Source organism: Chanodichthys erythropterus, chromosome 11 (assembly GCF_024489055.1).
Source record: "Chanodichthys erythropterus isolate Z2021 chromosome 11, ASM2448905v1, whole genome shotgun sequence".
NCBI classification, from domain to species: domain Eukaryota; kingdom Metazoa; phylum Chordata; class Actinopteri; order Cypriniformes; family Xenocyprididae; genus Chanodichthys; species Chanodichthys erythropterus.
In genome coordinates this window covers 18,425,188-18,448,841 of record NC_090231.1, presented here as the reverse complement: position 1 = coordinate 18,448,841, position 23,654 = coordinate 18,425,188, and the positions used below count along the sequence as shown (strand labels likewise).

The following is a 23,654-nucleotide window of genomic DNA, read 5'->3' as shown; positions in this document are numbered from 1 at the left end:
CAGTGAATCATGTCTTTATTTATTATTATTATTATTATTATTATTACATAGATTATAAGTGTATGGCCTACAGCAATGGTTCTTGACCCTTTTTGACTCTATGGCCCCCTGTCTTACAGAATTAATATTTTTCAATAAAATCTTCAAATCTTCATATTCTTTTCTATTTAGTTATCTTGTACAAATATTATTGTATTGATTTTAGATCATTTTTAGAATTCTTATGGCCCCTTGGCCAGTTTTTACAGGATTTCTGCTAGGCTGTCCCAGGTCTGATAAATTCCAAAGCTCAGGGCCATTAATGCACACTAAATTCAGTGTCAAAGCCAAGTGCATATCCCATTCATTGTTCAGTTACTTGTGCCTCAATTACTTGATGAGAATCTCCCCAGTGTAAATTATATTAATTAGATATTACATATAATTTGGTAGTAAGATTTGAAGTGTTGCATACTGCTTGAAAAGACATTTAGAAGTTTATTTTGAAGTACAAAGTATTGAAAATAAAAATGTGTATATAAAGAGCTGTCAAAACTTTACTTGCATTTTTACACTATATTGTGTGTCTTATCAAAAGTGCTACACAGACTTAGGGTGCATCTCAATCAGCTCCCTAGTTCAGTAGTCAGGGCACAGACAAGGGAATCAGCCACATTTATTTACATGATATACTGATTCACGACCTAGGGAGCTGATTGAGACGCGGGGTTAGTCTTAATGCCCACTTGGACCAAATACAGGAAATATTTCATGCAAGTCAAGCGCAAATACCGGAAGTGCTACTATTGGGGACAGGTGTACTCTTGATTAGCTTGAATGGCTGAGTTGGCATTTGTAATCTTACTGACACCTGGTGGTGTGGTTTCGGTATCACACCAAGGTAAGCCTTTCAGTCATGATGGTGAATAAAATGCTAACAGGTTACTGACATGTAGGCCTACTGTTGGGCTGATCATGTAATCTCCATGTTTCCCCCCCATGTATAAAGCTACTTGTAGATTTTTTTATGTAGTATATATAGAAAATCAAAATTATGAGATTTAGACCCTATTAATATACACCTTCCTGTTTATTAATGGGAATGGGAATGTTTTAATCTAATATTTAATTCAAAATGCAGAAAATGCCACTTAATGCATTTTCTTTGATCGGATAAAAAATGCATTGAGTGACAAGTACAAATAGGCCCATAGTTTGTGGAAAAGCTGTAACTGAGGTGTTCAGTTTTTAAACTAAAGTTTATCTTTGATTAAAAATGAGTCTAAGAGTTAAATGAGCAGAATGGTTTCAGCACAGCAGTATACTGAACTCATATCTTAGCATTTGCAGTGTTTGAATGAGTGGGTGTTTATGAACTAGAGCAAATATTTGTATAGATGATTCTACTTTTGGATTTGTTGATTCGATAAGATTGGAACACACCTGTGTGTATGTTTTCCTCTTGTGCCACATAGCTGAGGCTCAACTCCAGAAGGCCATATGGGTCCTGCTGAGCTTCAGCCTGTTCCTCCTGCAGCCTTTGGCCTGCTGGTCCACAGCAGCTCAGCACGGCTCACCTCAACACACATTGCAGGGGCTGTCTGCCAGAACGCAATACAAACTAAAAACACACAGACTTTGGTGTCCTTGAGTTTAAACATTCTGCGGCATTGGAAAGCATAATCATCTTGAAACCACTCACCCGCCTCCCTGTCCTGATGGACTTCTGCTAGGTGTTTCTCTGTCATATATGGAAGTCTATTTCTGCCACATGAGAAAAAAAAAAAAAAGTAGGTAAATCATAATAAATACATATAAAGTTATGAAGTAAAGTCAATTATTACAAAATTTGATGACTTGGTGTCATGATTTTGACATTTTATCTTAATTATGACTACTATGTCATATTTTTTATTTGTCCTATATGTCATAATTATGATTCACCAAAGCATGATTTTTTTTTTCACTCATATAACTGAAATGGGCTTCCATGGTCATCATACTGGAAATAAATCACTTAAATCACATCAAATTTTGAAGCATTTCCCTAATTCATCACCTGGTATCTGGTCTCCTGTCTTAAGGTAATATGAGTCTAGCTAGTCCAGAGACCTGTTTGCAAATATATAATATTATGAAAATAAAATTTGAGTCTTGCCAGACCTCACTCCCTCAAATCATACTTGGCAGGTACAATCTATCGCAAGAGACATGAAAGGAAACCAGGAACAGAAGAGCAGAAAATAGTCCTTTCAACGAAACGAGGGGGAGGAAGGTTGCCATGAAGAAAAGGTCCACCAGGAGCGGTTCCTGTCATGCACTCGGGCCATGTGGAGTGGGGTGGGGAACCAGGAACAATGAAGACAGTCATACAGTGAGGCAAAACAAGGCCCAGATGTTTCCAATCAATTCCCTGTACGAGATAAGGTTTCATATGAAGCCATAGAGAAACATGCCTGATAAGATTATTTAACATGGAGGACTTTCAGCCTCTCCCCTCCTCTCCTCATCATTTTGACTTCACTGTGACTGTACGCCCTCTTTCGTCGTCCAGTGTGGAAAGACTGGATGAACAAAACATCTAGGTGAGCCAAGTTCTGGTTCAGGGTGGGGGAGTGCGCGCGCACACACACACACACACTAGACCAGATGTGTATTTAGGGATGGGCAAATGCAAGGTTAGAACGTGACTGGAGGAAAAGATTTGTATTACTCTCATTGTTCTCAGGCTTGTTGGAGTCACTTGAAGCACTTTTAAATCTTATTTTTGTGAGCATGCGCAGAGCAAGGCTGCTTTCTGAACACATAGTTGACTTTTCCGTGAAAGATTCAGCTCATAGCGTCTTGTTGCACGAGTGGGTGAGGTCCCTCAGGCGCACTTCATGAGAATTTGGAGCTGTGATCTAGTGTGAGCTGGAGCGCTGCAGAGCTCCTCATAGTGGACAATCAATTACAATGCATAAAATGCCTCCACTGTACGCGCAATCCCGAGCAAGAGTCTTCGCCAACACTCTTCAGCGCTGGCGAAACACGCACTTTTAAAGGGAGTTTACCATAACAGCAGAAAAGATGCCCTTCTGCAAGAGGACCATAGTCCCTAAAGATGTGTGCAAGAGCGGCGGCAAGAGTCGCGGTGCGATGTTCACGGATCTGGTGGATGTGTGCGGTTTGACTCTGTGCGCGGTGCTCCGGCAGCTGTCGGATTTATCCCGTCAGTCGGTGAGCATCCTGGAGGAGCTGGAGGGAGAGCTCGCCTCCATCTGCTACCGCTCCGGAGCTCTGGAGAATAAACTTATCAGCCTGCAGAAACACATCTCAGCTCTGGCCACCAAGCCGCCGGTCAAAAGTAGGAACTTTTCACTACTCTTGCTGACTTAAATACGTACGTGGATGACTTGTTTGCTCACTTAATTGTCAAGTTCAAGGTCTTCTTAACTGCATGTTTACATTCACCGTGCAGCATAAAACATCTCTTGACTTTCGTTTTTGGGCTGCTGAGCGTATTTTGAGAACAATAACGTCTTTATTAATTCTATAGATTTTGTGTTCAGTCTCTAAATGTAGCTGTTTCTCCTCTGGCTGTAATGTAAATATGTAGAGATGGAGGGATAATGGTCCAGTTGGGAAGGAGCAACAAATGTTCTTTTGTTCACCACGTGAACCTTGTGTTTCGTTCTACCGAATAAACCAATTGCCAAGTGACCAAATAATAATAACAACCCTTGTCAAGACACTTACCATGGTAAACTGTGGTTTCTGCCAATAATTGCCTTAGTTTCAATAGTTCTCGTTTTTCCTAAGGATCATATGGTCAAATTTGACCCTCACTGAAAAATGGAAAACTATTAAAATTCAAATTACATTATTGTTGAAAATTACACTTATAATATTGAATATTAATGGAGTAACACAGTAAAAGAATTTGCATCAATGTCAGCAAAAGGTGTCAGTTTTCCTGGTTAATTTCTATCACTTTTGGCATTTCATCATATCTAATTTATATCAACTTCTACATTATTTCACTAATCCTCCAGTGTAACTCTGTCAATTAATATTGATTCATTGCAAAAAAAAATTCAGTTCCTCTTGTGCTAAACAGTTTGTTTATGTACTACAGGTGTTTAGGAAAGTGCTTTATGTTTTTGCCATGTAGTATTTTAGGAGAAAATCACAGCTCCATTGTATCCCATCATGGAGAACAATATGTAATATGTGCCATCTTAGAAAATATAAAATATTTTTGGGTCATACACTTTAAAAGAATAAAAAAAATTAATTTCATGCCAAAAGGTCAAAGGTCATAACTGGTTCTTCAAATGCATGTTGAAATTGAATTCTAAAGCCACAGACAGAACATATTTTAGTAGGCCTAGTTAATTTTATGAAATATTTCTAACTGCGTTTATTGTGTTATAGTCTTTCCATCATTTTGTTTAACTGACTTTTTATAACTATTGCCAGTTTTAAAGCATTAACAATAATAACTGTTGTAACTATGGTGTTTCAGAAACTGTGGTCACCATGAAAAAATGTATGTAGGAGAATGAAATCAGCTGTAGTATCTTTTTGTAGATTAATTTGTGACGTGCCTTCTCAGTTTTGACTGTTATTACTGCTAGTGTATCTAGGCTGTGTTGGAGTGGGAGAAAGATTCTGTAAAACTGCAATTGTATGTCACTGCCACAAAAGCACTGAACAAACAAGAGATGGCCTTATTGTTTAAGCAGAAGAAATCAGTGTCATTTGACAGCTATTCAAGTATTAGGATAATGACCAACACTTTCTCTTCTTAATGAACAGTAAACAAATGCTTTGTCCATGCCACAAAGACTGTTTTTTACCAAAACATTCACACTTGGCTTTGTGTTTAACTTTCACATTATAATGTGTTGTTTTTAAATCTTTCCCATTTGCATTTGAGATGCATTTGGCATCTACTCCCCCTGACACCTCCCACACTGCTCTGTGCACTGAAACAGGATAAACCCTGCCAACTTTCTCCATCTGAAGATGTGCAGAATATTTCCTCCGTCCATTTCCTTTGTCTTATCAGAGAAAGCCTCTCTGTATTGTTTAGCTTAACCCTGAGCCCGGCACATTTGGCAGTCCTTCTTTTCCTCCGTCCTTATCATTTTACAGTGGCAGACCACAGTAGAAACAAAGTATGGAGATTATCCTCCAAGTTCAGGAGGAGATCACTGGTACTGTATTTGTTTAAAATTGTAATGGTGAAGCATTAGCAGTTTGAACTTCTGCCATGCTTTGACATGTTGAAGATAAATGATGTGGATCTCTGTATGCAGCGGATTCTTTGGCTGGGAACTGTTCTCCACTGCGGTGTGGGGACTGAGGTCAGGCCCCTCTGGAGACTCTTTGATGGGGACAGGAGGTGAAGGGGCAGACTAGAGGCTTGTTTTTACAGTGACTGAACCAATTGCATTAAAACTGACAGTTGATTCAGCTCTTCCTGAGTGAGTGTCAGTCAACTCCAGTGATTACGGCCTCATTCCTCAGGCAATCACGTGAAAGTCACAAGATCAAGTGTAGGTATACTGTACTGTGTGTGTTAAGGCAGAAGACAGAAGGATCAAGTGGATTTAAGGAGTTCTGACCCTTAAACATTTCCTCTCTCTCTCTCTCTTTTTTTTTTTTTTTTTTGGTTATATATTTGGGCTTTTTTGCCATTATTTGACACGATTGTGGAGAAACTTAAAGGGATAGTGCACCCAAAAATGAAACTCATTTACTCACCTTCAAATTCTTCCAAACCTGTCTGAATTTCTTTCTTCTGCTGAACAAAAAAGAATATATTTTGACTCCCATTTTTCCCCATACTGTAGAAATCATTAGGGGCCCATCAACTGTTTTGTTTCCCATATTCTTCTTTTGTGTTCAGCAGAACAAAGAAATTCATATAGGGTTGAAACAAAATAAGGGTGAGTAGATTATGGCAGAATTTTCATTTTTGGGTGAGCTATCCCTTTAAATGTTTAAAAACACTAATAATTTTATAGCACTGTCAAATGTAGTCTTCAATTAGCAAATCAATTAAAGGCACAATCTGTATTTTTCGCCGCTAGGGGTCGCTAACCTCTTCAAAACAATAACAGAGGCGTAGATTGATGACGCAGTGAATGAACGTGGAATCATGGAACCTGTTGTCATGCCGATGGATCTAATAATGTTTATGGGGAAATAATGTTTATGGATGAGTGAATGCATTCATGTTTTTAAAGGTGCTAAAGAGGATGTTTTGTTTTATACATTTTTGCAATATAACTTGAAACTGTCTTTACTAACTGATAAAAGACTATTTATTAGGTGCACTGAAAGGAATAATATTAATATACATAATCTGTGCACAAGGTAGGGCCTTAAAAACATCAGCCAATGATCACGTAAACGATTGGCCCTCTGGCTTGTCAATCACTGCCATGACGTTCCTTGTGAGAGACGAGCGTTGCTGCGTGCTCCAGTAACTTTCCACAATTCACAGGCGCCGCATGCAATGTTTTTGTCCGGAGACAGGAGTAACAACTGCAGATTATGAGTTACCTGCGGTGAGTCCGACATAATGAATCCACGAACACGATACAGCGAATGCCGGTGGTAAACACTCGGCGTTCCCTCAAAAGGTTGTTCTTACGCATGGGCTCATTTCAAAAACTCAGTAACAGTCTTTGGTTTCTCAGTCAACGAAAGATCCTCTATAGCACCTTTAACATGACTGTGTTATGAAGCAGGGCGTGGCCGAGAATCGCGGGCGCGATTGCTAATGAGAGACAGATATCAGTGCCACACGAGTCCCAGGGGATATAAAGAAACGAGGACATTTCATTCTACCGAACTAACTTATTTGCAAAGCTGAATACTTCTCATACATGTCAGTTTACTTGACGAATTAAAATTGTGAGGTACACAGTGCTGTTTCACTTGGTCTCACGTTACACTATCATACTAAACTGCATTTGAGTGTGTTGAAAATTGTAATATTATTCTATTTCTATGTACATGTATTAGTTTGTTGGCTGTATGAGACTAACAGTAAGCTAGATCAACATTAGAATATCATACTGATGATATTCTAACATTTCATTGTGTTGAGCTATATAACATTGATTAGTCTTATGTAGCCTACATTTGCTTACCTGTCTAATAACGTGCACGAGCAGCGTCTATTTCAAAGTGAAGTTTGTCGCAAAGCTCCGCCATCTCAAAAACGCCACGCCGATATTGATCCTCGTTCTATTTCTCCTTTTGTCCCAAAGTTTGCTTGCCATGGTCCATAATGTTTTAATAAAACAACAACAGTGTGCCACTAGACGGTACGCAGCTGCCCATGTCTGTTGCCATGGTTACCATGCAGTACAAGCGGAAACCAGGGATAATGCAGATATTACGTCATTGAAGGGCGACAAGTGACAAGTGACGGGCACTATTTTTAAATTGTGAATTTCTCAGAATTTACAAATTCTTGGAAGCATTTAGGATAATCTAAGTACACAATTGAACGATAGATTTTTGGACATTTTAATATAAAAATTGTACATATTGTGCCTTTAAAATAACTGATGTAAATTTTCATACTGTATCCACCTTATTTTGGAAAGTGGAAGTAAGCTAAAGAATCAGAAAAATAACAAAGTTGCATTAAACGGTATGACTTTTTGCGCTACAAACCAGTGTGTTTATCATTATGATGATGAATTAAAATAATATAGAATTTTAATATAAAAGAATTTTAATATATTGAATATAGTTTTTGGCCATAACATGAAAATGTTGATGATATCATTGTTTGACGTACATTGGTGGACTGTTCTTCCCAAGCACCACCAATAAGCAATTCGGAAGTTTTTGAAATTTACTTTGAAATGAATGAACATTATTTATTTTGAGCTTTATGAGTTTCTCCCTTGCTGAAAGTTTCATGTAACTGTGAATGGTTATGTGCGAAGTGTCATGGATCTGGTGCAGATTATGGATGTAAATCTTGAAGTGACTATCATATTAATGTTTGAAGATTTATACACAGAATATCCCTGACTTTTAGAGCCGAAGTGCTCTGAACTGAGTCAAGCCATTGCTTTTTTTCAGTGTCTTTTATAGTCTGCAAGATTAACTGGAATTTTAATAAGAGTGTGTGAGAGAGCAAGAGAGGATAGATGGAATGAGTGAGACGGAAGATCAGAGAAACAGAAGATGGAAGGAGAAAGCAAGTGGGCCAGAGTGTTCAAGGACAAAGTAGCAAGTATAAATTCAGATGAAATGCAAAAGAAACTTCATTGTCTTATTTTTGGCCTCTTTTGCTCCTTTTGCTCTCTTGGACTGGGCTCCTGAGTTGCCATAGAAATGATCCTGTTGCTTTAAATGACTAAAAAACCCATGCAGACCTTTTCATTTCACAAACTAGACCATAGTTACGAGAAATTGTCACCTCTCATGCTGTATTATGACTCAGTACAACCCAATATTCCCTTCTCACCTTGGATTATTTCTGACTCTGGCCTTTAAAAACAAAGATAAAAAAAAGCACAAAAGGAATCGATTTGTCTGAAATGCAACAGTTGCGCAACAAGTCCAAGAGCTTCCAAAAACTCTATTTATTTCTACCTTTAATGTGCTTATCATTTCTTGGGTTAGCGCCGAGAAAAGGTAGAAAGGTCGACACAGGTATCGACACTAAAGATGTCTCGCAGCTGTGACAAATTCAGTAACTTTGTGCGTGTCTGTCTTCCAGATGCCTACAGACATAACTGGAGAAAAACTCAGCTCTAGCACATTCTCTCAAGCCAAGGTTGTGCTGTGCAGACATTTTGTGTGTGTTTTTATGTTGAACATATGTAAGTCACTGCTCGCCTTTCCTGTACTGGCGTCCCATCTCTAGGCAGTTGTGCAGCTCTTGGCAAGAAAGTGTTTGGCTCTGAGACTAGACCAAAGAGAGTATGTGTAATACACTACAGTCCGTCCAGCTCTTACTATGACACAATAGTGTTGTAATGTAGCAGAGGTCGACATGCTTTTGGCCCCCAGACACATTGAAACATCACTAAAACAGATACACTTTTGCTTAACTGCATTTTAAATGTGACAGTTCTAGTGTTACAAAATGCATACTCTTGTGAAAAAGAAGTGCGCTTAATTGTATTAAATGTGCACTTATAGTGTACTTCAAATCTTAAAAGTATACTATAAAAATAACTTCTATTGCAGATAATAAAATGTTGAAGTAAACTAAACTTTGAACATTAACTGAAATGCCACTTAAGTGTACTTAGAGAGACTACACTTTCATGAGTGTTTCTTAACACACTTAAAAGGTTAGTTCACCCAAAAATTCTATAAAAAGTTACTTTTTATGGAAAATAATGCATTACATTACTTTTTTGTTACTTTTTCTCACCTAGACTGTTTGTTTGCTTTACATTTGCCAAAAATAGAACAAAAAAGTTCTATTTTTGGCAAATGTAAAGGCCCTTATACACCAAAAGTGAAATGAATAAGCTTCAGGCTGATCACAAATGTGATGTTTATCTAAAATAATTTTTGTTGAATTGGATCATTGAAGGTCAGCAGCAAAGAAATTGGTTAATAAAGTAAGATTAAATACATCAAGTATATCTGTTTAATTTAATGTATTTAATTTAATTATTCTGAGATTGCATTTCACTGTTTTGTTATTCATTTGGAGGAAAACTGAACTGTTTTTGTGCAAGTGAGATGAGTAAATGCAAACATTTAGTCTAGAATTAAAATAACCGTCATGTTCACACAAAACGCCTCGGCACCTTTACTCCCGATTTCTCTCAACATGTTGACAGGAGAGCTGTCAGTCAATAAATGGGAAAAAAAGTAAATTGCGTTACTTGTTTGAAAAAGTAACTCAGATATTTTGTTGTAAAAGTAATGCGCTACTTTACTAGTAACTTGAAAAAAAGTAGTCTGATAATGTAACTCAAGTTAGTTGTAATGCGTTACGCCCAACACATCATTAAAATAGACCATGTGACTGCAGTGGTTCAACCTTAATGTTATGAAGTGACGAGAACACTTTTTGTGTGCAAAAATCAAACAAAAATATCGACTTTATTCAATAATTTCTTCTATTCCATGTCAGTTTCCTACGCAGTTGATGTAGTACACAGTGCAGCACTTCCGGGATCTACGTCCGAACGCTGGCTCAGCATTGGCCAACACTGTTAATGCTTTAAAGAAGTACACTTGTTTTGATGTGTTGACTAAAATACTAAGGGGCAGTCGTGACCTAATGGTTAGAGAGTCAGATTGGTAACACTTCACGGGGCAACTTTTTGAGCAATGTTGCCAAGTGATGTTGCTTGGGCACTTTCCCATTGAGAATGGGCAACAAATTTCGATCTAAAGTATCCAGATAGAAATTTGTTACCCATTCTCAATAGGAAAGTGCCCAACCAACATCACTTAGCAACATTATCCAACAACATTGCTCAAAAAATTGTATCATCACCTTTAGGTTGCAGGTTCCATTTTCAATACCGGCAGGAAATGACTGAGGTCTCCTAACCCCGATTTGCTCCCTGGGTGCCACAGCAAAAATGGCTGCCCACTGCTCTGTGTGTGTGTGTGTGTGTGTGTGTGTGTGTGTGTGTGTGTGTGTGTGTGTGTGTGTGTGTGTGTGTGTGTGTGTGTGTGTGTGTGTGTTCACTACTTACTACTCCTTATACATACTTGGATGGGTTAAATGCAGAGGACAAATTCCAAATATGGGTTACCGTACTTGAGCTTGAGTAGTCACTTTCACTAAAGCACATGCATGTGCAAAATTGAGACTTGATCATTTTAACTGTAGTGTGTTATTTGATATTACATTTAAAGTTAATACATAGTTAATTTAAAAGTACTAAATTGCAGCTTCATCATTGCAAATGTGTAATTACAAATATATTTAAAAGCATGACATACAAGTTTCAATAGACATACATTAAATTTTAGGTTACCAAAAATGCTTGCCATTTTTATGAGATGCACTTAAGTCCTACTTAAGTATGTCAAAGAAGCACTATTAAGTCAAACTAATTGCACTTAATAAAATAATATTTAAATGATTATACATTTCCTTTAAATGTAATTAACATACAATTAAGTGTCAGAAAACATTAAATTCAGTTATTTTAAATAAAATATTTCCATAACAACAAGTACTCTTTTTAAAAGTATGCTAAAGTGTACTTCTTTTTCACAGGGGTACGAAATTTTAGCTGTGCTTTTAGTTAATTTCTCCATATATATATTTTTTCTTTCCATTCTTGATATTAATACGTTTTGAAAAGAGGCTGGAAAATGTCACACACAATGTTCACACACTGTGTGAATCCCGTAATGTGTTTACTCTGTCTTCTCCTTTAAGATTCCTATCGAGAGAGAGGAGCTACATTTCCTCTGGGCCATGACACACACACACACACACCCCACAGACTTAGACCAGCCACTGACATTTGAAAAGTGTTTGTGTGAAGTTTAGCAGCTGTTTACTGTTGCATCATACTGTAATGTGTTTCATCATCTCCCTCACCGTTTTTGAGCATGATTAAACATAACTATTGTGAAAAGCTGTGCCAAAGCAGCTGTTTATGTGGAGGTAGCTGGAGATGCACCAGAAATATCCATACCATCTCATAAACCATCCACGAGCAGACTGAAACTATTAGCCACTTGTTACCATGGCAGCCAGACAACAGGTCTTCTTTTATGAGTACTGAGCATTAGCTTTGACTGAAGTGACCTCATGTTACCTCAAAGGGGGAATAATTCTGGGTCATGTGACCTGTGATAGATTCATGTAGCAGCTGCCATTTCTATGGAGACATTTCATACTGGGACTTGATTGGTGGAGATCTTTCCAATTCCAAGCAATGCTGCTTTACATGTTGTGCACTTTAGTCTCAGTCTCTGTTCATGGTCTAAGCACCAGGCAGCCAAAGAAAACAAAATCCCTCTGTTTATATTGTATGGACTTCAGATGACCCACCACTCACAAGGGTAAGATAATGAGAATGAATAAACATGGCAGTGCTCGAAATGTTACAGTGCCTTTTTAAAATTCAAATCTAGTAGTTTGTCTGCATCTACACCTGATACTGGTACTGTGGTGTTTTATCAGCACACAATTACTTAGCAATGAAAGAATCGATATTTAGTTGGAGAATGGCTCCTTTTCAAGATCAACAAATGGCCTGAGCCTGGCAGTGTTGTAATAGGTGAGAAATGATTTCCAGATGTTGTGGAGTAAGTGGAGTGGCTTATAGGAGAGGAAAACATGGAAGAACCAAAAAAAAAAAAAAAAAAAATGAAGAGTAAAGCTGTAGGATCCATATGATACATATTTATTTTACTGCTAAATGCAAATTAAATGCAATACTCAGAGGATTTGAGTAAATGCATTGCCTTATAGTTGCTTCTCTCTAACAGTAGTAATTGGGGTTGGTATTGTGTTGATGAGTGAAGTCTGCGGTCAAGACAGTTCCTGCATCTTTGTTGATCCTGGAACAACATTCCAATCAACCAATCAGATTTAAGGGGTAAATTACAGTTTATGTCAGATTTGGCTTACAGCCAGGGTTAGGTGCTTCTACATCAGTGTTATTCACCTCATCATTTTCTTCTGATTTTAAGGGATATGTTATGGTTAGGGTTAGGCTTAGGGATAGGGTTTTTGTTCCAGGATCAACAAAATATGTTTATTCAAGAACATGTTTTACTTGGCAAAACCACTGCGAACTGGTTTGGTTAAAAAAACAAGGATATTAGTAGATAAAACCTGAAGTAAGCAAACTAATGTCCAAAGTATCGTAAGAAATCAGGTTGTCCCCTGAAAATGGGTCACTATTTGGACCCCAAGTGATCCCACTGACTCTTTTAATGGGGACTCTCTATAACGCCTGATTACAATTTCCACAACGTTGTGTAACAATGATTACGATATATAATTTGAACTACTTTATAATGACCATTAATGTTTTAGTTAGCTTAAGTTCTAGCATAACACAGATACATGATTAGCCTGATAGCTTTACTTGTACACTACACTTTTGCACATACCCTACATGCATTCACGACATTCTTTAAAGTTTATGTAAATGTTAAATGTCCAATTTTTTCAGTTATTAAAAGAACTATGTAATAATGTTTAATTAAGCTATTTGTTTATTATTAGGGGACAAGCACCGAAGGTAGAAACCAAATTTCTTTCCCTCTGATTCCTTGGCTCAAGACGATTCGATTGCACCCTATGACGTCATTTTCCGTCTTGAAAATTTTCCCGCCATTTTGATTTTTCCGAAAAACGTACTTTTTCTAACTCCTCCTAGCCCGTTACCTTAGCAGGTTAACTATATGCTAATGCCCAAATGTCAAAATTTTGAAAGAAAGTGCCAAAAAAATTAAAACAAAGTCGTCCATGGGTCATTTTTTATGTTCTCATTCATATAATTGTTAGTCCGGGGGAGGGGAGCACGAGATTTAAAGGGGCCGTGCAACCTAAATCGGTGCATAGTTAATAATGCCCCAAAATAGGCAATAAAAAAAAATGAATTAAAAAAAATCTTTGGGGTATTTTGAGCTGAAACTTCACAGACACATTCAGGTGACACCTTAGACTTATATTACATCTTGTAAAAAGACGTTCTACGGCACCTTTAAATAAGTCCTGCTTATTTGGCAGTACATGCTATCTAAAGCATGGTGCTCCAATAAAAGGCTCAAATGACTATGAAATCAATTTACATCCACCAAACACGTAGCTGTCACTGTTGACAGACACTGTCTGAAATGTCCATTATGGTGATTAGTGTTCCATTAGTGAATTAGGTATATTCATTTCAAATCAATTTTCTTTTTGCATTAGTTCTAGAATCATATTTCGAGATAGAGTGCAAATTGCCGGTTGCCGGTTGTTGCCTTTAACAGCATAAACAAAGTTCAAACAGCTAATATAACCCTCAAAATGGATCTTTACAAAGTGTTCGTCATGCAGCATGTCTTATCGCGAAAGTACAGTGTTTATTTGGATGTTTACATTTGATTCTGAATGAGTTTGATAGTGCTCCGTGGCTAATGGCTAATGCTACACTGTTGGAGAGATTTATAAAGAATGAAGTTGTGTTTATGAATTATACAGACTGCAAGTGTTTAAAAATGAAAATAATGACAGTCTTGTCTCTGTGAATACAGTAAGAAATGATGGTAACTTTAACCACATTTAACAGTACATTAGCAACATGCTAATGAAAAATTTAGAAAAACAATTTACAAATATCACCAAAAATATCATGATATCCATCTGCCATTTTTCGCTATTGTTCTTGCTTGCTTACCTAGTCTGATGATTCAGCTCTGCACAGATCCAGACGTTAATACTGGCTGCCCTTGTGTAATGCCTTGAACATGAGCTGGCATATGCAAATATTGGGGGCGTACATATTAATGATCCCGACTGTTACGTAACAGTCGGTGTTATGTTGAGATTCGCCTGTTCTTCGGAGGTCTTTTAAACAAATGAGATTTATATAAGAAGGAGGAAACAATGGTGTTTGAGACTCACTGTATGTCATTTCCATGTACTGAACTCTTGTTATTTAACTATGCCAAGATAAAATCAATTTTTAATTCTAGGGCACCTTTAATCTCAAACTAGTTTGGGCATTTGTAGGGAAACTTATAAATATTTCAATATTTATAAGGCAGAAGTTTCAAATATAAGAACAACTATTTTTTATATATTTCAACTCACAAAAATAAGTACATTTATATTTTTTAACTGCATACACCACTTGTCTTCAATAAGTGGTGAGAACTAATTGTGAAAATATGATTGTATTTGGTCAAAATACACCAGTGCTGCACAGTGTGCTGGCTACTGTAGGCTTTTAATTGTACACTTAAGCCTAGGATATACATTATTTCACACTTGTCAAATTTGCACTGGTTTTGACCACTGGGGTATGAACGTCTGGAGTAGTGTTAGAACCACACTGAAGCCAAAAGTGCACAATGTGAATTACAATAACCCCTATCAATTTCATTTATAAAAGCCAATTATTTATATGTCTTCTTGGGAGTTGTTCCAAACATCTTAGCACTGTACAGGCAGGTTCATCAGTGTGTTCTGGAGGAGAGAGGTGTCAGAATGCAATAAGAGAACAGACAGTACCAGCACTGAGGCTCACACTGAGTTTTAATTCTGGTGCCATAATGAGGACCGTATGTGTGAACGCACCCCTGTGCTGTGAAGCTACAGGCCTCGTGCTCCACCCAGTCCACACACACACACACACACCTGCCTGTTCACACTGTGAACATACACAAATATGTGTGAACATTTCAAGGATTATGGCTTTTAATTATACACTCATCACAGCGTGATAGTAGCCGAGGCATCTGATAAATGCATCAAAATGATCGCAGTGATTCAGAGTGCAATGATTTTGTTTAGTGGTTTTTATTCCTCATCTCTAGCCAAATCACCAAACCCACATTCCTCTGGTGGGTCCAGCATGTTTCTGTGTAAACGGGTTCCACTGGCCACTAATTTCCAGTCTTTGGAGCACTTCCGACCACAACACAAACACAGGGAATAGAGGCAGATGCCATCACATCACTCAGAATGTCAAATTCTGCTGTGGATTTAGAGTGAAAGAGAGTAGCTTGCACTTTCCTTCAGCCAGACACCATGAAGTGTATAAAATTTGATATTACTGCCAATGTAGTGATGAATTAAAGTGACAGGCTGTGTTTCAGTATAACATATATGATTTTCTTTTATATTTTCTACTCAATTATTGTCCTAAACTTATGGAAGGGGGAAATCAGCTTTGATTTGTTGTATGATTTGTTTATGATCCGTACACATTTTGTTCATCAAGATAATCTTCACTTTACGAATTTTGAAGCCTAAATACAATCAACAGATGTAAAAATCAAAAGTTAAGCTATAAACAAGCTATACCACAGTCGCATGACTTAAATGTCACCATCATTAATCTTCCGAAAACGTGTTCAATCTTTATTTAAAGCTGCAGTCCGTATTTTTTATTTATTTTTTTGGTTACAAATGATCCAAAATCAATTTTTGAGCAAGTACATAACCAGCCAGTGTTCAAAACAATCTCTTTACCTTAGCCTGATTCACAACGGTAAACTTGTAATAATGTTTTCTAATAAGAGCGGTACTGGTGGGTTTCCACTGGAAATTCGAGCATGCAGCCGTTCATCTTTGCATCATTACTTCTTAATTCTTACTTCATAATTTCATACAATCTGTGATTCCGAAGTACAGTATCCACACCAATGTGGTGACTGACAGCAAACATTAGATTCATCCGCTCTGAGGAGCCGTGCACAACCCATGTAAAGACGATAATTCCACAAATAACTGCAATTGCAGGTTTCAAACAGAGATGGCGACAAAGAGGCAAAACTTACGGGCTGTAGCTTTAAAATCTGCAAGCTGGAAAATTCAAATAATAATAGTTTGCATGAGCAGGATTATAAATGCAACAAGGATGTAAAAGCGGACTAGTGCGTAGATGAGTTTACCTGTTCGGTGTCCAACAACCTTTATAGTCCCATTTAGTCACTTAGTCACAACTTATTTAGCAAAAACCTTTTTCAAGACATGTGAAAGCCTAAAAAAGTCACAAGTGGGGTTTTACTGATGTATTCTTTACGTCATAAAATAAAATGTTAAAATGTCTTCAGCTTGTGTTAACCACAGACCTTTTTGTCAGGCATTTAACCGAAAACTCATTCAAAAACCAAAAATGCTGACTCATTTTTGAGTTTTCCTACTGCACTTTTTATCTGTTGATATCCAGCTGAAATTTAATTAGTGCGCTTTTTTTCATTTGTCTGACTTTGGGCACACATGATGGTTCATGTTTCTTCATGTGAACAGTTTATGATTTAGATCAGTGATTCTATGAATATAATGAGCTCTGCTCTGATTGAGTCACAGACAGCAGAAAAAGCAATGCTAAATGGAAATAATCATGCATAGCTTAAATAACAAATCAATAGCTTTTAAAATGGGGGAGATCATCTTTATTTGTTGTTAATATCAGGCTGTGTGTGTCCAATCAATCTCTGCGATAATTAGTCAAAGATTTTCAAATGATAGAAGAAGTCGAATTAGACAGATGCCAGCATGGACAGATTGTGTGATATTGAACTATGAACAAACTATGCAAGGTAAAAAAAAATAAAAATGCTGTATTGCATCACTATTTGATGTAAAATCCATTGTAAAATCTTTCCTGAAGCACAACCATTTGAGAATCACTTATGTAGATGCTGTAGATCCATCAGCACATGATGTGAGAACAGCAGGTGTTTCATAGTGGTGATACAGTGTGAATGTGCTGTTTGCTAATTTTCAACTGTGTAGCTTTGTTTGTGCGTGTGTGTATGTGTGTAAGCTCTGATTTGAGTCTGACGCCGCAGAATTTGCTGCAGTGAGGATGGAAAGCCACCGAACTGATGAGAGAGAGCGAGAGGGAGAAAGTGTGAAAGGAAATGCAGCTGCATCCTCTCGTCCTGACTCACTGTGAACTCCTGTGTTAGGTGTGTGTGTGTGTGTGTGTGTGTGTGTGTGTGTGTGTGTGCGTGCTCAGAGTATGACGCCGTCCATGAGAGAAAACGCACATTCCTGACTTGTCATTTATTCAGCACAGACAACTTTACAGAGCATCGGCAGGCAGGGTTTGTGTGTTATCGGACTGTACAGTGATGCGTTGGAGGAGGCGGAGGTCTCCGGGACAGGGCAGGCAGGGGGAAACCAGGGGATCGGAGGCACCATTCACCATGCCCTTCTTCAGAGGTAACAAAGCTATTAGTGTGCTCATCTGTGTACTACTCTTAACAGTGTTTGGTGCATGATTTGTAACGTTCGGTGCAATGCTGTGTGTTTGTATGTGTATGTGTTGTAGTTTATAGTCCTGTGTACTGATGTGCTGCAGTCTCAGGTAAGCGCTGCTCGCTCATTCATCATGCACACTCTTTTCCATCACACACACTGATCGGCTTGCCCACTTTTTACACGTACACAGTTTACTATTTAGCAAACTCATTAGCTGTAAAAAGTTTATGTGTATTACTTTTTAATGACTTTTTATATTATATTATTTAATATTTTAATTTAGTTGAATATTTTTAATATTTAATTATAATAATGATGATGATAATAAATGTTTTATTTATGAAGCTATTTTAATTTATAAAAATTACATTTTTAATTGGTTGATATTAGGGGTGTAACAGTACACAAAAATGATGGTTTGGTACATCCCTCTGTATTAAAGTCAGGTTAGGTATGGATTTGGTACAGCAGGAGGGAGAAAACTAACCATAAAATAGCTTTTAATTGTATTAATTGTATCTCTGTCTTTAAATAAATTTAATTAAAATTTACTTAAGGATAAAAAAATGTTTCTCTGCTAATGCTGTAAACTATATATAGATAGCCCTTTCTTGCACTTTACTATAATATTAAAGGTTACGATTAACAACAGAGCCCAAACTATTAAATTCAGTTGCTATTTATTTTTAGATATAATAATCAATACTCACATAAAAATTGTATGCAATCATGTGAATTGAATTTCAAGGCAGTTTTTGCATTAACTTTTAAATCTAATAATAAAAATATGTTTCTACTCCAATTCAATGTTAAAATATATTCATTTACACTAGTGGCCATCATAACTTGTTTTCATGACAGATTTATTTAAACATACACTCTAAAAAAATGCTGGGTTAAAAACAACCCAAGTTGGGTTAAAAATGGACAAACCCAGCGATTGGGTTGTTTTGACTCAGCTGTTGGGTTGAATCTTAAACCCAACCTGCTGGGTAGATTTATTTAACTCAACTAATGTTTAAAAATTACTTTATTGATCACTTAAAATGAACCCAAAATAATATGTTTAATTAATAATAATTAAATAATAAACATGTATTAAATTGCTTTTTAATGAATGTTCACCTTTTGATATTATTGTTGCCTCTAGTAATTATGTGTCTGATTTTTAATTTCCAACATATTTTGGGCTCATTTTAAGCCAGCCATATAGTCATTTTTAAACAATAGTTGAGTTAAATAAAAACTACCCAGCAGGTTGGGTCAAGCATTTAACCCAACCACTGGGTTAAAACAACCCAATCACTGGGTTTGTCCATATTTAACCCAACTTGGGTTGTTTTTAACCCAGCATTTTTTAGAGTGTACATTAAACATATAAATTAAATAATCAAAACAGGTTAAGTAAAATATAATGAATATCTAGGCTAATATAGTGCATATATGTAGCGAAAGAGTTCATAACGAGCTGTGGACACTGAATAGCTTTTCTGAGGTAGGCTAAATGCTACATTACATATTGTTTACAAGCTGCATTGACGTCTTTCTGCGGTTGAAACACTGATTGAGCGATTACACGAGATATGAGATGTTTCAGTAAGTTATACTGTATCTTTCGACATACCTTGAGATGTTCATTTAAGTTTGTTCTGTACTAGTATTAAAGAGGAAGAGATGATCACGTTCACTTGCTCTCCACGCAACCCCTTGAAATGAGGCGCCTGTACAGTGATCTGTCACGCCACATCAAAGAGTGACAAAATGGCATTTATTGTTTGAATTTCGTGATAAAATGAACAGAATTTGAGGGATGAGACTTTGTTTCTTATTGAAAGTGACAAAACACAGAGCTTATTGCGATTATTGGTGGTTAAAAGTGGTTAATGGGCTTCAACTCTGAACCGAAAGACACAAACCGAAAATTCTCTGTACGAATAGGAGTACCGTCACACCCCTAGTTGAAATAGCTTTTATACAATTCTCAGAAGTTTAACATTCATTGAAAATGTTGTCAGTGATACAGTAAGGCCAAGAAATGTTAACACTTTTAATTTGATATTTCAACAGACATTATCAACCATGGAATGGTGTTGATTTTCTGGTGATTTTCTGGCTTCTTTCCTCCATCTCTTACATATGTTAACTAGCGAATGAGGGCTGGTATGTTGGTCTCATGGCTGCACTATCAGTCTACTGTTTATCAACCAGCCAGGCCTCATATTTCTGCTCAGTGACTCAACATCTGCAGTAATTGCTTTGTGGAATAAAACAGATAGAAAGCAGCAGAATAAAGCAGAGCATTGAGCTGTGCCCTCTGGGCATGGGACATGGAGACCTTCAGCGCCAATCATCATATGACACTATCAGATGGGAGTATTGCAGCCAAAACCAAATTTTTATTTTTTCACGTGTGCACTCAGTAATGGACTGAACAGTTCACGCGGGTATTTATCTTTGGTGCAATTAAGCTATTTGCGAGTGAGTACATTTGTTTGGTCTATGTAGTTAAACCTGAGAAACGTGTTTTAATTAGTTTAGCTGCTTGTGTTTTCTTTTTAGGTACTGAGAGACGGATTTGAGAACAGGATGTTTTTGGCTCTCTGAGTGAGATTCTTGCATTTCATTTGATCCATATTTCATGAAACGGGTTTCTCAAAGTCTTCTGATTGTGGTCCAGGCAACGGCTCCAGAATGTTGAAGAGCTGAGATGCTCTTTCATTCTCTCTGTTTGTGTTACTGGATGAGATTGAAAGAGAACTTTAGTGTCTGGTTAATACTGTATTGTTTTACTATTAACTCAAAACAGCCGGTTTTGTATTGGTTTCTGCAGAAACTGTTGTTACACATTGATTGCATGTTTTTTTTTTAATGGAATTTAGCTGTCAGGTTTCATTTGAAGTTATAGGTCATTCATTACCTATAAAAATTACCCATTGGGACTCTGTATATCTACTGTAATTTGGATTCTTGATCACATAACAACAACTGGCTCTGTACTACATTTTTATAGTTTATATGAGTACCCATGGACTGCAATAGCGAGGAAACAATTGTTCTTGTAAGTTTTTTTTTTTTTTTTTAAACAAATTTAGCAAGGATGTATTAAATTGATCAGAAGTGACAGTAAATACTTTATAATAAAATATACAAAAAATCGATTTCAAATAAATGCTGTTCTTTTGAACTATTCGTCAAAGAATCCTGAAATAGTATCACACTTTCCACAAAACGATTAAGCAGCACAACTGTTTTCAGCATTGATAATAATAAGAAATGTTTCTTCAGCAGCAAATCAGTATATTAGAATGATTTCTGAAGGATCATGTGACACTGAAGACTGGAGTAATGATTCAGTTTTGCCATCACAGGAATAAATTACATTTTAAAATATATTCAAACAGAAAACATGCATTTTAAATGGAAATAATATTTTACAATATTACTGTATTTTTATTCAAATAAATGCAGCCATAGTGAGCATAAAAGACGTCTTTATAAAACATAAAGCCAAACTGTATGTCAATACATTCAAAATGTCTTTTGAGTGAATATTTGATGAAAAATCACTATGGATTTTTGTCATATTCAAGTAAACCAACCTACCTGTAAGTAACTGAAAGGCTTTGGCTGCACTATTTTTTGCAGGGAAAGTAGGTTATGTAGTCTGGGACCATTTCTTTACTCAGTTTAAGTCTTTATAAACATTGAGGTCTGGTCAGATCTGTGGTAATGCTTTGAAAGGATTTTACAGAGTTACAACAGTGTTTTGAATCTCTAAATGTTTCTGGTAGTATTTAAATGAGTGAGGTAACTCTGGATGGTTTGGAATTAGATTATAAATGTGGTCCAGGATATGTGGTTGTTTAACTTCTTGAATTCCTCGAATTCCTCTAAGGTGACATATAAGTTGCTTCTGACTTTTTTTGCGCTCCTGACTAATGGCATCAGCTCATATTTGGCAGACGCAACTCAGCGCAAACCCCGGTGTTTGTTGTTGTCATCTTTGTTTATTTTTAGAGGTAACTGCTGAGTGTTCTGCCGCTTTAGTGCCATGCTACGACGGACATGCTGGGATAGCTAAATCCCCAGGCCTGCTGACAAGACTCAATAGTATGTGCCCAGTGTGGGTCTTATAGCAGATTTGTGGATTCTTTTATCGTGATTAAAATTTAGATAAGAAAAAAACATCCTAACAGGAAGGGAGATCTGAAAACATGTCTACAGAGAGTCTGAATCATCTGCTGTTTGTTGGAAGTTTGGTCGTTTTCTCACAGCCAATCATCTCCATGGAAACAGACAGAATGACTTTCAGAAGTCAGTAGGATGGTTGCCTGATGCGAAATCACCTGGTGTGAAAAAGTTTTAGTAACCGCATTACATGCATAATGTCTCCATGTTGTCTACATTAACGAACGTCATGAGCCAAGTTGTGAACTGATGCTCAACACTCATGCTTGTAATTACATCATCTTCCACTTTAAAGCACTCTGCCACTCTTCCCTTTCCTCCATTTGCTATGATGTCATCCTCTCCATTTTGTTTTCGCTGGTTTTACATTCCTCAGTGAGTTAGGACTGATCAAGTATCTGGTTGAATAAGTGTGCAGATGGTGTGCTTATGTTTTACTGTATTATAGTGCTGATGTGGAAACGCCTCTATAACTTCCACTTGAGTTTCTGAAATATAGGGATGAGGGGGATGGGAGTGAAGGTATACAACGAGTCAAGAAACGGTGCTGACGGCCTGGCCCCACTTTCCAGGCAGGAAATGAGCACCGTGTGGATTGTGTAAGTGCTAGCGTGTGTCTTTTTGCACGTGTGTTTGTGAGGCTCCAAGGCGCAAGAGGTGCATGGGCGTCCCCCGACGGCTCGTAATGCTCAGCAGATGTTTTCCACCTTCCATGTTCGTATTAATCCAGTTATGTGGACAACAAAGAAGCAATCCAATACAGCTCTCTCTTTTCCAGCACAAAACAAGCCATTGCTCCGTTCTCACAGCGCTGATAGTTATCTCAGCTAGGCGGCCATTCCAGAGCAATAGCGTTCTCTCCTATTCCTCTCACACCCTCTTTCTTCCCTATGTGTCTGCACTCCATTGTTCCATTTTCTCAAATATAAGCCTGTTCCAGCTATCGAATTGTTATTGAAGTTTGCCCAGTGGTAAATAACCCCTTTGGAGCAACTGAAGTTCTCACTTTCAATACGGTCTGCAGTGAATTATGGGTATTCCTTCTTTATAACAAGTCCATCAAGTTTCTTCACTGTTTGCTTTGTTTACATTCTCCAAGAGGGTTGAGGCAGAGGGCGAGAGGAGCACCGAATCGCTTTTTCCATTAAACCCCTTTCATTAAATCCCGTTCCAAGATGAGTTTTGTTTATTTTGGGAGATTTTCAGGGTTAAACGGAAAGAGTTGACCACCCAGACCAGTGCTAGGAGACTATGGAAAACTTTTGTTCATACACCAGAGGGTTTGGATCGATTTGGACGCAGGTCATTCTCTTTACGCTGTTCATTCTTGAAATGTTTTCGTCTATGTGATGAATTAATTCATAAGCTATGTTTTTTTTTTTTTTGCCTCAATACGTGCCTTTCATTCCGCTCATCCTTTGAGTCTGAATCTTCGTGCTGGCTTCTTGTCCTGGCACATGCAGACTCATCTTGGATGCTGCAGGCCCACATTAGGAGCTTTTCCCTGACCACACACACCTCCCAATGGTGCAGTGAGGCTGCGGCCCTATTCTTTTTTGCTGGTTAACCCAACTCAGCTTCTTAGATCAGAGAAAAT

At 37.3% G+C, this 23,654-nt stretch overlaps 1 protein-coding gene across 3 annotated transcripts in view; it reads left to right on the top strand.

The window, feature by feature from the left end:
* The first annotated feature begins 2,786 nt into the window (after positions 1–2,786).
* nhsl2 (NHS-like 2) overlaps positions 2,787–23,654 on the top strand; it is an 84,114-nt gene continuing 63,246 nt past the window's right edge. For 2 of the 3 annotated variants that reach the window (XM_067401917.1, XM_067401916.1), the window contains exon 1: positions 2,787–3,325. In XM_067401917.1, coding sequence (XP_067258018.1) covers positions 3,049–3,325 — 277 coding nt within the window. In that variant the 5' untranslated portion in view covers positions 2,787–3,048. Of the gene's footprint in view, positions 3,326–17,772; positions 17,831–23,654 lie in introns of those variants that run through there. The other variant, XM_067401920.1, reaches the window with a different exon arrangement.